Raw genomic sequence first — 13,012 nt, 5'->3', positions numbered from 1 at the left:
CCTCTTTTCCAGTTAAAACTAGCTACCCCACCCTTCTCCCCATTTGATGATCCAAGCTGCCCTGCACTGGGCAAATGAGGACACTACTGACCTGGGGTTTGGCTCTGCCCTTGTGCCAGACACTGAAAATCACAGGCTGTGAGAGAGGGAGCCCAGGTCATCCCAAACCTATTTTAGACCTCTGCAGCATCTGTAAGGTCCAGCTAGTGCTCAGCTGAGGCAGATAGCGGAGACTAGCAGAGGTGGAGCACCACTGGGGAAAGGTCTGGGGCGGTGTCAACCTGGCAGCCTGTGATTGTGGCCCAGGCAGCTGCAACCACCAACCACAGCATCCTCTGGGTTTGACCAACTGAGCCAGGGCACATGACCCACAATTAGTCTTGGCCACATCCCCTGCCCCGCCTGCTCACATTGGGGGCACAGGCAGTGGATATAAATGGGAGGCTGAAGGGTACAGAGCAGACAAGTCCCACACAGCAACCTGGTACCGAGCTGACAGAGACACCATGAAGACCCTCTCTCTGCTCACTTTGCTGGCGCTGGCTGCCTTCTGTCTCTCTGGCCCAGCAGGTGCGTGTTGTCCTTGTTCATTTCTTCGGGTGACTACCCTCCTGAAGGTCCCAGGCTCTGCTTTGGGGCAACAGAGGGAAGGGACAAACCACCAGGGAGGCGAGCAGAGCTAACCACACTGTTTCTTCGTAGATGCAAAGCCCAGCGGCTCCGAGTCTGACAAAGGTACTGGCAGAGGAGCCTCAGCCCTGCCCCTCCCCCTGGACCCTAAGCCCCCAGATCGCCCTGCCCTTTGCCTCGGTAGCCCCACCTTTCCTCCCAAGCCCAGAATTACCTGATCCCATCCCTCTGCTCCACAGCCTTCATGTCCAAGCAGGAGGGCAGTAAGGTAGTGAACAGACTCCGCCGCTACCTGGACTATGGCTTTGGGTAAGTGGGAAGGAGCTATGGCCCAGGGCCCTTTGCCTTCCATATTGGTGGGGAGGACTTGTGCCAGGGTGGTCGATCCCCATGCCCAGGGCCCTGGAGCCTCTTGTACCCTGGGAAGAGGGTGTGTGTCCCCTGTGTCAATTGATGCCACTGTATGGTGCATTCTCAGGGCCCCAGCCCCCTACCCAGATCCCCTGGAGCCCAAGAGGGAGGTGTGTGAGCTCAACCCCAATTGTGACGAGCTAGCGGACTTCATTGGCTTCCAGGACGCCTACAAACGCATCTATGGTACCACTGCCTAGGGCATGTGTTGCCCTGGAACCAAGCGGCAGCCTCAGCTTTGGCCACACACTCCAGGACACAGCCCTCCCTGTTCCCTCTCTGCCCTGCAAGCATGGGTGGCACAGCTGCTCCAAAATAAAGTCCAGAAGAGGAAGCTTCGAGTCTGTCCATTGTGGTGGGGCAGTGGTGGGGGTGGGGCACTGAGGGGGCGGGGCGGGGGGTGGGGTGGGGAGGCTCCACATTCAATCCCAGGCCGCTTCAGTTCCTTATTTATTATACTGCTTTGTGATGGACAGCAGTGGAGGTGGCTTCCTAAAGTCCAGCAGCAGCCCCCTACCCCCACCCCACCCCCAACAACCCCAATCACAGCCATTGTCTCACCGGGGACACATTCAAACATAGGAATCCGAAAGGCCTGGTCACAGTGCTGAGCAGGACAGGCAGCTGGTGTGGGGACACAGTTGATGATGTGTGCTACCATGTGGCCCTGGGGCAGGGCAGAGATGTGGCCCTGATGGAACTAGCACTCAGGGTGACCTGAGCTGAGCAGATTGCAGGGTGGAGGCCATGTGGAGGCCTCACACCTCCCACTGTGCTCCCGTCAGGGTACCTGTCCCACTCACAGGCCTTCACCACTTGCCTCTTGAGTCATCTGTCTTTCCAACAGGCCTCTAGCGTGCCTCTTCAGCCACTCCACTCAGGTTCAGAATAACCTCCACCTTCTCAGGCCCTCCACAGTAACGAGGCCTGGTCTCCTCCCTCCTCCATGCCAGTGCCAGAGAGGGCCTCACTGTTGTTTAGCCTGGAGTCCCTCTTCTAGTGGGCCACCCTGCAGCAACGGGCAGCTCCCAGGCCTCCGAAGCAAGGAGGCTGTGAAACTGGCGATGATGAGCAGGTTCCCAATCACTGCCAGGCTCAATGTGGCCATGGTGGCCTCCAGGCCCAGGGTGGGTTCCTGTGTGGCCAGCCAGGCTCTGCGGGAGCCCATATCAACCAGCACTGCCTCCAGCTGGAAGTGCGTGCCCAGCACCGCACAGATGTGGAACAGCTGGTGGCTATGGCCTGAGGAGAGGATGGGCTGGTTAGGTATATAGGCCCATCCCAGTTTTGAACAGATTCACCTGCGGCCCAGGGCAATTTGTCCTCTGGGCCTGAGAAAGAGAAAACCTGATCCCTAGAAGTTCTGGAAAAGTGACTGGATGGACAGAGTTGTACAAAGCCCTGAAGCCCTGTCATCACTGAGGGTCTGGAAGGGGCTGGGGTATCCCTTTTGGCTTTATCATCCACCCTCCAGCTAGGATACCCCATGTTCCCAGCTTGCTCTCTGCACTTGAGGAAGCAGCCTCTCAGCTCTGCCAGGCCAGCCTGAGCCAGGCTTGTGCTCACCAATATAGTCGAAGCGCCCAGGTGCCAGGCGCTCTGGCAGACGGGCTGCAAAAAGGAAGCCTGTGAGAACCGCACAGAGGAGGTGGTAGGCATGGCTGGAGCTCAGCTCGTCCTGCCCACAGCTGTGGGCTCTGCCCCAACACAGCCGCAGCTGTTGAAGAAAAGAGAACTGCCAGGGAGCGTCTTTGAGAGAAGAAACAAGGGGCGATGTTCCAAGGCTCTGGTGGGAGAAGGGATGTTGAGGTGGTGGGCAGCAGCAGGGGCCTGTGCCGCCAGGAGAGCAGGCAGAGAGCTGAGGGACACCTTGAGGTCAAGGTGGCAGGCAGAGCAGGCTCTGAGGAGAGCCCTGGTACCCTTACCCTGTAGAAGAACGGGAGGTTGTCAAACAAGAAGGGGCAGGCAAAGGCGGCTGTGCGGAGAGCCTTGCTGAACCCAGGGCTTTCCAGCTCTGGGAACCTGAGGGGCAAGAAAAGCAGGTTGGTCTGCACCCTGGGGTGAGTATAGGTCAAGAAGAAGTTATCCTGGGCCAAAGGGGTGAAGGACCTCAGTGGCTAAGAGAACGCTCTGGAGACAGGTATGTTGAGGCATGCCTGTAACTCCCACATCGGGAGGTCGAGGCAGGAACACCAGCCATATAAGACCCTCTCTCAGCTGATGGTGTAGAGGGAGGGAAAGGATTAGGGGCTGGTGGATAGCTCAACAGGTATGGTACTCACACAATAAATAGATGTAATAAAAAGAAAAGAAAAGACCCTTAGGACACAGGATTACCCCCACCCCTCACTGTAAATGCCCCATCTGCTAAGTGGCTATAAAGACAAATGGCTTTCCAGGATAACACTGGCTCACAGTAAGACCTTGTACTGGAGAGGGACTAGGGTGGCTCAAGAGCAGTGAGCTGACCCTGACCCTTGCCTAACTTTAACAATAATGGGGAGGCCCAGAACCCACCGCGAGTAGCAGGAGAGGCCGGTGCACAGGAAGGAGTTGAGCACAGCAGCGGGCACGAAGAGCTGGTGCAGGTGGCCGTGCAGCCAGGAGGCCGGCATGGAGTAGGCGGCATAAGGGAAGGCGCAGCCTGCAGCGAGGTGCGAGCTGAGGCCTGTGGGCTCACCCTCTGCACTCCACCCTCACCCCCACTTGCCCTCAGCTCACCCAGGCTGTAGAGGCTGAGCGCCCCGTAGTCCAGGAAGTAGCAGATGTGGCGCGCACGGGGCGACATGGAGCTAAAGGTGTGCGCGCAGCAGGATACGAAGGGGTAGAGGCAGACGGGCAGGAGGAAGACCAGCAATGGAAGGTGGTACGGCTCTGCGCGGTAGCCGGGGCTGTCCAACGCCAGGAGGCGCCACAGGAAGTACCTAAGCCAGGCACCTGCTCAGGCGCCGATGCCGCAGTGCCTGGCCAGTCCCTGGTCCCCGCCTGGCATCCCCATCTGAACCAAAGGCAGAGCCTTCGCTCACCAGGTGGGCAGGAAGTGAGTCCAGATGTTGACCGTCTCATTGGTCATCTGGAAGGAGCTGAGGACACAATCTAAGGCCGAGCTTGTGGGGCATCGGTAGCCAGACATGATGCCATCTTCCCAGAACACCTGGGGGTGGTGGGGGAGCAGAGGAGTCATGGTATGCAGGCCTTTCTCCTTCAAGAAAAGTGGCTGGTAGCAGCTGGGAGTGGTGGCTCATGTCTTTAACGGCAGCACTTGAGAGGCAGAGGCAGGCAGATCTCAAGTTTGAGGTCAGTGTGGTCTACATTAGCGAGTTCCCAGGACAACCAGGGCTACCCAGAGAAACCCTGTCTCGAAAAACAAAACAAAATAAAAAGTGTCTGGCAACAGGATAGAAGATGCAACGGCAATCACAGTGGTCCCAAGCCAAACTCAACCCAAGCCCTTTCTTACCACACAGTCTTCCAAACCCCACGGGGCAAACAACAGAACCAGAACACCGGGATCAGATAGGATGGGAGAACACACGAACACACACACACACACACACACACACACACACACACACACACACACACACAGTGTTTTGGATGGGGGGATATTTGGGGCTGTGGGGAAGGGGTCACAGGTCTATACTGCAATGGAAAGGTAAAGCTAGCTTGCAGGAGGCACTTCCCTAACAGCTAACAGGAGAAAAATCCCTGCCCCAGTGAGCCTTCTGGGCGAGAACCAAGGTTGACTAGTTGGAGCCCCTCACCCGGGGAACCTGATGGACGCGAAGGAGTTGAGGCAGCTTGAGACTGAGCATGGTGGCCGGGTACCTCCACGCTGACCTGGGAACAGAGGGTCAGGGATTGGCACCTATCCAGTTTCCTACGGCCACATTCAGGCTGGAGTCAGCCTCTGAGCCCAGGATGGGCTCCGACACAGGTGGCCCCCTTCCCGCTCCTGGCCCTAGCCTTGGGCATTCAGTCCTGCGGGAAAAGTCCTCGGCCTCTGCGGGCCTGCAGTGAAGCCCCCCGCCGCCCCCAGCAGCGAGACTGCCTCCAGTTGGTAACCCCATTTGTGCCTCAGCCAGAACCCTGACTCCAGGAGGCACCCCCCTGCAGAGGACCGAGACACGTAAAATTGGTGCCCTAGAGGAAATTGCTTAAGGAGGGCATGGAATTAGGGTGTTCCCTCCTCTTGTCAAAGTACACCACCTGTGCCCTTGGGGGGCACTCGGAGCCCCTGCCCGTCCGGGGTCCCGTGCCCCTCAGCCCAGACCTGTGCGCTGCGTTCGGGTGGCTTCGGCTCTGCCTGCCCCGCCCGCCTCTCAGCCGCCTCACCCAGCACATTCCTTGGCACGGGCGCAGGGGCGGGGTCAATGAAGTGGGCGGGGCCACTGGCCTGGACCGATAGGACCCTTTCTCCTTTTCTAAAACTTGCCAGCAACTCCACCCTCTCTTCCTGCTTCTAGCCCCGCGCGTTTTGCAGGGATCTAGGGGACTTCACAATTAGCTTGTCCTCTGAGCTTGGTGCTGAGGACCTTGCCCAGCTTGACAACACAAACCTGGTCCCCAGACCTTTCATCCCAAGAGAAGCAGCGGTATAGGAAAGGTGCCTGTCCTGATTGCTGCCCAGCTGCCCTGGGAAGGGCTGAGATGATCCTGGGAGGGGTCCCTGGAATAGGTTCTGGAGATTTCTGCTGCAGAGAGGAATGTGAGGCTCAGCAGATGCTTCACCTCCATTTCTCCAGATGTGGGCTGCGTTACCCCATGACCAGCCAGGATGAGTGAACTCCTTAGGCAGAGTCTGGTTCCTGCCAGCCAGATTGACAGGGAGAAAAGTGGAGAGGGATGTGCGCCAGGCCTGGCAGACTGGAGAGACAGGGGGAAGCTGGGAAACAATCTTAGCCTTGTCATGGGGCAGCACAGGGTGGCCCAGCCCCATTAGCAGGCAGCTCACTTGGCCTCCTGCACACAGCCAGCCCTTCAGGGTGTGTCTGGGCCCACTTCACTGAGCTGTCTAGACCAGGCTATAGGCCCAAGCTGTGGCCTAATCTCCTTTGATGATGACACCTGGTCCAAGTCTCCTGGGATTTGAGGTTGCTAGGCAGGAGGATCTGAAATAAATTTCAGCTCCACCCCAAAAGCGATCCTGTTTTGCCCTTGGTGAATAAGTGTTGGCCTCCCTGGGAAGGACGACCCGGTTTAATTTACCCTGAGTTGGCAATGGCAACCCAGGAGGCTTCCAGCTTCATTCCTTGTTCCTCTTGGGGGGCACCACCCTGCTGGGAACAACTAACCCACCCCAGGCAGTGTATTCCTAGAGCACCATACTGTAAACCAGGAGAGAGAGAGAGAGAGAGAGAGAGAGAGAGAGAGAGAGAGAGAGAGAGAGAGAGAGAGAGAGAGAGAGAGAAGGAACCACCAAAGGCAGGTTGGTTACATAGTAATTTGGAAGCCTACTTGAGTTTCCTTAACTCACTAAACTGCATGTGGTGGTTATTAAGTTCAGAGGTTGTAAAAATAATTTTGTTTTGTTTTTGAGACATGGTGTTTTATTTGCCTGTTCCAATTGTTTCAGAGGCTTAGTGCCTCTGTTAACCTAGGCCTAGTCCTGTAAGCTTCTAACCTCTGTACAATCTAACCTAGGCTTAGAACGATTCAGCCCCCGAGACTTACTGCTTAGTAAGTTCACCCTTACTTGTTCTTACTGAGCTCTGGGCTGGCTCATTCAGTTCAGCTGTTCTGGCTCAAACTCCTCTCACAGCTGATTTATTCAATCTGACTTCTCTTTTGGTCTCTGAATTGCTCTGCTTGGCCTCAAACTAACTCAGCAGTCTGCTCTAACCTTCTGGTTCCTTCTCAGTGTCTGGCTCGTTCTGACCTCACCTGTGTCTAGCCTGTTCTCTCAACCTCTCTGTAAAACTCTCCCAGTAAAACTACCTCCTCTCTGCATTGCCCCTTAAGTACCTTCATTTTCCTCTCTGTTCTCGTCAGAGTTGGGCATATGCTATTGTCAAATCTTGACCTTTTCTGCCAACTGGACATGACTTTAAAACAGGGTGCTTCCTTCTACAAACTAACTTTATCTTCATTGTTTGGGAATAGTGTGTAACCACCACGCCTGGACCTAAGCTTTTCTTTACCTGAAACTTGCTCTCTACCAGGCTGGCCTTGAACTCAGATCTGCTGGCCTCCATCTTGTACCAGGTCACGCGGACCTAGATCTTTGGATGTGATCTCTTGCCAGAGCGGCCATGTTCTGAACTAAAGTTCCTCTACAAGTGGCAGCGATGTGAAAGAAACTCTAAGTGATAGAACTGATGTTATAAAGGACTTAGGAGCCATTAGGCCACAGGAGTGGTTACGGAAGCTGCTTCCAAAATACCTCAAAGGTGCTGGGCATGGTGGCACACGCCTTTAATCCCAGCACTCAGGAGGCCGAGGCAGGCGGATTGCTGCGAGTTCGAGGCCAGCCTGGTCTACAAATCGAGTCTAGGACAGCCCAGGCTACACAGAGAAACCTTGCCTAAAAAAAACCCACAACCAACAAAAAGCCCCAAATACCCCAAAGGTAAGTAGTCTAACCAGGCCTGTTGGGGATCAGTAGATGCTGGGATGTAAATGTTTACTAGACACCAAGATGGACAAGTCAATGGGCTCTGATTCTCATGACAAAGGAGACAGCGACTTATGGCCAAAGGCAAAGCTACAGGCAGCTAGCTCAGAGGGGGCAATGTAGGGTCCTCAAGCACCATTAAATCCTCTGCACTCTTATTAGATGGAAAAGCATGATCTGCCAGGAGGGTAAGAACACTGGCTGGGCATAGAGCCACATGCCTTTGATCCCATCACTCAAGAGGCACAAAGAAACATAACGGTGACAGTGTTTATGGCATGCATAAGCAAAAATCAGTAAAATCTTCTGACCAAGGCCAACCTTTTGTGTGTGAGTGCTCTGCCTGGATGAATTCACACCATGTATATGGTTGGCGCCTGTCAAGTCAGAAGTGGAAGATGCATCAGATTCCCTGATTCTGGGGTTCTGGATGGCCAGAGCCACCATGTGCGTGCTGGGAACCGAACGCTGACTTTGCAAGAGCAACATGTGCTCTCAGCCACTGAGCTCTCTCTCCAGCCCCATCAAAGTTGACTCTTACCTGGGCCTTAGCCTCAGTTGGCTCTCCTTGTTTTTCACTTAGAAAGCATTTCTCTACAGTGTGGCCCTTGCCTAGCACATCCAGGCCCTCCCACAAGGCTCCTGTACAAAAGGCACAGCAGACAGAGTAGGCTTGGGGAGGGGATCTTTATTAAGTGACGCTTGAGTCTCAAGTCTCTGTCAGAATTGGAAATGTGGTAACCCCAACTGTCCCCTGATTTTCCCAGACCTTTTGTCTTAGTGGAAGGCAGGAAGCCAGCTCCTCTAAGCACAGCCAAAGCAGCTAGGCCAGTTGGGGTAAGAAGGGGGAAGCAGAGAAGAACCCAGCCCCAACTATGCTCCTCTTCCAGCCTGAGGGGTGGAACTGGGGCAGCCCTGGCCAGAGCCTCCCCTACTGCTCTGCTCTCAGGATGCCATTCTGCGCGTCTCCCACCCCCCAACTATTCATGATCTCTGCTCCTGTGTCATCTGACACTCCAAAGCCAGCCCTCGCTCAGCCCACTGAGGCTCTAGTGCTGGGGATGGGCAAAAAAGGAGGGTAAGAACAGAGGGCCCTGAGTAAGCAGCTTCCAGGGATCTTGCCTCTCGGCCACCCTTTCTCCAGCCCTCCCTGGATGGTGAGATGGGTGGCCTTGGCTTTCACTCCCTCATTGGCACCCCTTATCCCAGCACAGCATCCAAGAGCACAAAGCACAGTGACTGTGAACTGGCGGGGAAGGGACAACTGCTGGCATACAGCCAGGCAGACCACACCCTAAGTGGGCCTGGAAGCTGGGCAACAGCAAGAAAGGAAGTGGGGCCTTGGAGTGTGCAGCCCCTGCTCTGTGGTACAGGCCATTTCAGGCCCCTCTTTCTTAAGAGCCCCCACAGCTGGCTCCAGAGCTGCCCGACCCCCATGGGAGACAGGGGTCGGGGGAACCCTTGAGGATGGGCTGGGTCTGCAGAGAACCATGCAGACACTCCAGTATCTCCCAGCCCCACCCACCGCATATCTAGGGTGAGGACAGGGCCCTTCTGGCGTCCTTCCTCTGAGTCCAGGAACTGCTCCAATGAAATGCAGACACCCATGCCTGCCCCTGCCGCTACCCTTGGGGACAGCAGGGGAGTTCAAGTGGAAGGCTAGCCAGGGATCCCACAAGCCATTCCTACTCCAAGCACTTCCCTCACTTTCCTGATTTCGCCTTGGCAACAGGGGGCCCCCATCCTCCCAGCTGGCTCCTAGGCCCTGCTTGCAGCCTCAGTGCAGCTGGCCCTCCTTCCTGTTTGCGCGCTTGAGGGTGTATGTGGTGGGGCGACTACAGGTGGTGATCCTGGTAGCCAGGGAGAACAGGAGAAATCTGGAGTCAGCCCCACGGCATGGCCTGGGAGCCAGTCTCAACCAATCTCCTTCCACTGCCTATAGAAGTCCAGAACATTCTTGACATCCACACTGGCATGGGCAGCAGCTTGCAGGGCAGCCTGTGGAATGATGGAGGAGGGAAGATGAGGGGGCCTAAGCTGAAATGGTAGGTGGGGCAAGGGGTAAGGTGAGAAACGGCAGCTTGTCTGGAGGATCTGGAGACGATTCCTCCCTGGTACCTCTTCCGGACTGCCCTCCCCCTCCCCACCATGACTCACCTGCATGGGCCCAGAGAGCGCACTGGGGTTGTCCAAATGAAGGCCTGTGATGATGGTCACCATGCCACTTGGGTCCTCCTCCCCTGCCGCCTGGGCCAGCGTCAGCTGTCTGCAGCTGTCCAGGATCTTATACAGAGCCCTGCGGATGTGGGGCAAAGGGAACAAAAGCAAGCATTTCCATAATCTGAGCGTAAGACTCTGCAGGGCAGGGCACGCTGGGGACTGGGACAGTGCTGGGAGACAAGAGGAGGCAGGCAGCTGGTGGCCATGGGCTCTAGAAGCTGGCCTTGGAGTATGAGCTAGGGCTTGTAGACAAACATGTTGACCCTAGGCATCTCTGGCCAAGGGAGGGAAGGGCTCTGGGCTGAAGCTACTTTGGAATTATGGAAGGATCCTGGCAGGCTATGCTGGCCCACCCTGCTCCCAGGGCAGAAGGCAGTTGAGAGGGGCTAGCAGAGTCAGCTTCTGACAGGCTCTAGCGGGGAGCGGGCTTTACCAGGCGTCTGCGTCCTGCCTCTTCAGTTTATGGCGCTCAAAGCTCTTTCCCACCTCCTTCTGGCAGCGAATGTATCTGCGAAGGAGACGACAAAGGTGGGACAGGGGATAGGGAGGGCGGTTTACTCAAAGCAGGCCATTGTGGCTGGACAGGGCGTGTCAGCTCAGGAAGACAAGGGAACTGTGTCCTTCCCAACAAGCTGTTTGGAGCCATTTTAAGTAGCTTCCTGGACGCTGGGCTGGCTTTCTCTACTGATAACATCAAGTTTCTGGTTTTTCCCAGGGGAGGAGCCAGGAAGGCAGCTGAAGCAGATGCTTTCAAACTGAAGCTTCTGGAGGTGACCTCCAAACAAACAGGCCTTGTGCAGCTTCCTGGCCAGGCAGGCAAGAGGCAGAGTGGAGGGGGGCCTTGCTCCTCCTCTCTTGCTCCCTCAGCCCCAAGGGCTTGAGAGGAAATCTGATCCTTGGTCACCAACTGAAGCATGACAGCTCCTTCAAAGAAGCCCGGGCCTAGCGTGGGATCCCAACTGGTGCTTTTTCTCCTAGCAGGTGCTGCCCAGAGTCCGCCTCAGAGACACAAGGCAGCGGCTCAGATCTCCAAGGCTTTAGGCTATTCTAATCTCAGCAGCTTCGACCTCCCAAAGTGGCATGTGGACTGTGTGACAGGGTCTGAGGCACGCCTCTCATTCACAGGGAAAGGGCTGCTAAGCACATCTAGATAACTGACCCAGGACACACAAAGGTCCCAGCCACACTGCACTCACCTGTTTCCTTTCTTAAACTCTGCCTCCAGGTACCGGATCCCATCCCGGGCCCCTGGCTGTTCCTTCTTCAGCAAATCCAGGCCATCAATCACTGGTGCATAGAGTGGGAGTAAGGATAAGATGGTAAGCTCGGACTGCAGACCACTGTACAGGAAATGTCTATACAGTACAGGAAACATATGCAGGCAGGACTGTGACGCCCACAAGGTTCTAGAATCTCTTTGAAAACATGACCAGCCAGCAATACACTTAATAGCCCTGCAAGCACTTCCACTCAAGTTTCTCTATTTCCCATGCCTTCTGCAGTCCACAGTGGGAGGACTTGACCATGACCACATATATACTGAACCTCAAATAATCCCGAGGCACAGCCCATCTGCATGTAACCTCCTGATAGGCTTACCTGTCCTTGGAATGATGATGATGAAGCGGCCACTGGTGGCCAGCTGCCGGATGAGAGGGAGGTGGTAGCAGAGGGCCTGGGTATCAGGAATGAGGTAGGGAGACATGGCTGACTGGGCCTTGGGCTGCTGCAGGCTCCCTTCCAGCTGGGAGACCTCGAGCTGGTAAGAAAAGGCCGAGTGGCTGGAGCTATACGAAGCCCAGCAGCCTGGGTTGAGGGGACAGCAAGAAGACACAAGGTAGCTCTAATGGGCTTCCCCTAGTGCTACAAGGACAGAGGAGTCTTTCCACCAGCGACCCTGGGGGAAAGTGGGTGAACATGAAGCTTGAGGTAAGGAGATGAGGAAAGCAGAAGGGAATCTGAGCATCAGGGAGAACAGGCTAGAGGCCAGGAAGAGCTCTTGGAGGAGCGGTCCAGACCAAGAACAGGAAAATGTGCACATAGCCCACCTGTAATCGTAGCTGAGCCATGTCTCTCATGAGCCTGTTCCGCCGAGCCTCCTCCTCTGCCTACAAGGAAACCACAGATATAAGAAGCGTGGCTACGGCTCTCCCCTCGAGTCCCTGACACTCCTTCTGCAGGAGTGGAGGGATGCATGGACTCACTCTTCAACCCCCATGAGTGACCTGCAGTAGGCCATGCCCGGTACAGCCACATGGGAAGAATACAGCAAGCATTTTTAGCATGTAGGACACTACCTGTTGTTCTTTAGGCCATGAGCTCTGACCCTCTGCTCCTCCTAGCTGGTCCCCTTCAGGGGACACTGCTCATACATACCCTGGCCTGCTCTCAGCCTGCCACTGTTTTCCCATGTGCAGAATTAGCCTAGACCTGCTCATCCTGTCCAGGCCACACATGCACCTGCCTGCTCGGCAGCCCCATCCATTCCTTCTTTCACTTGTAAATGAACCACCAACTGCCAAAGTTAGAACACTCAGAACGGCTTATGTCTCCCTTCTCTTGCACATCAGCTGGCCAGCCTTGTCAAGTGAGCCCTCCAAGCAGCACACCAACGCCCTCCCCTTACTCATGAGCACAAGGCTTAGCCTAAGAAGAAGCCTTTCGGGGAGCTCTAAGCCACTGGCTCCCCTGACTCCTGCCCGTTCTCTAAGTAGAACCACAGTTTCCTAAAACTGTCCAATGTCATCTTATCTGGAATTCTTTCAGTTTTCAAAATGAAGTTCCAAGCCCTTCATACCATCTGCCAGGGCTAGAGAGATGGTTCAGTGTTTACAAGCACTGTCTGTTCTTCTAAAGGACGCAGGTTCAATTCCCAGCACCCACATGGTAGCTCACAACTGTCTATAACTCCAGTTCTAGGTAATCTGACACCCTCACATCAATGCACATAAAATAAAATAAATTATTTTAAAACAACAACAAAAACCAATCTGTCCTGTGAGGTAGATGGCACCACTGAAGGCTCTTAGGTAAGCCAAGTGTTTCTTCAGACATCATTCTAATGAGACCAAACCAGACAACTCTACAAAGTAAATGGTTTGCTTCTCTTCAAAGCAGTCAAGAGAGATGAACAATGTG

General features: G+C 55.2%; 3 protein-coding genes across 5 annotated transcripts in view; 1 reads left to right on the top strand and 2 right to left on the bottom strand.

The window, feature by feature from the left end:
• Positions 1-427: 427 nt before the first annotated feature.
• On the top strand, positions 428-1,241 carry Bglap (bone gamma-carboxyglutamate protein). Its single transcript, XM_051157464.1, has 4 exons — positions 428-570; positions 703-741; positions 870-939; positions 1,109-1,241. Exons 1-4 carry the CDS (start codon positions 507-509, stop codon positions 1,239-1,241), a joined length of 306 nt encoding a protein of 101 aa, XP_051013421.1. The 5' UTR covers positions 428-506.
• A 595-nt stretch (positions 1,242-1,836) lies between these two features.
• Paqr6 (progestin and adipoQ receptor family member 6) lies at positions 1,837-5,389 on the bottom strand. Of its 3 annotated transcripts, none has more exons than XM_051157460.1 (8): positions 5,315-5,389; positions 4,806-4,881; positions 4,068-4,195; positions 3,763-3,965; positions 3,559-3,685; positions 2,967-3,063; positions 2,608-2,758; positions 1,837-2,283 (listed from the first exon to the last, which is right to left on the bottom strand). In XM_051157460.1, exons 1-8 carry the CDS (start codon positions 5,383-5,385, stop codon positions 2,009-2,011), a joined length of 1,128 nt encoding a protein of 375 aa, XP_051013417.1. In that variant the 5' UTR covers positions 5,386-5,389; the 3' UTR covers positions 1,837-2,008. The 3 variants fall into 3 exon arrangements, with proteins under 3 accessions (XP_051013417.1, XP_051013418.1, XP_051013419.1); XM_051157461.1 differs by having other exon boundaries at positions 4,068-4,395; positions 5,315-5,374; XM_051157462.1 differs by lacking the exons at positions 3,559-3,685; positions 3,763-3,965.
• Positions 5,390-8,203: 2,814 nt separating this feature from the next.
• Smg5 (SMG5 nonsense mediated mRNA decay factor) overlaps positions 8,204-13,012 on the bottom strand; it is a 29,608-nt gene continuing 24,799 nt past the window's right edge. The window contains exons 17-22 of the mRNA XM_051157459.1: positions 11,923-11,982; positions 11,474-11,633; positions 11,071-11,161; positions 10,308-10,382; positions 9,812-9,950; positions 8,204-9,652 (exon numbers count right to left, since the gene is read on the bottom strand). Coding sequence (XP_051013416.1) covers positions 9,569-9,652; positions 9,812-9,950; positions 10,308-10,382; positions 11,071-11,161; positions 11,474-11,633; positions 11,923-11,982 — 609 coding nt within the window. The 3' untranslated portion in view covers positions 8,204-9,568. The remainder of the gene's footprint in view (positions 9,653-9,811; positions 9,951-10,307; positions 10,383-11,070; positions 11,162-11,473; positions 11,634-11,922; positions 11,983-13,012) is intronic.

Source organism: Acomys russatus, chromosome 15 (assembly GCF_903995435.1).
Source record: "Acomys russatus chromosome 15, mAcoRus1.1, whole genome shotgun sequence".
Lineage (NCBI taxonomy): Eukaryota > Metazoa > Chordata > Mammalia > Rodentia > Muridae > Acomys > Acomys russatus.
This window is presented reverse-complemented; position numbering and strand designations above follow the sequence as displayed.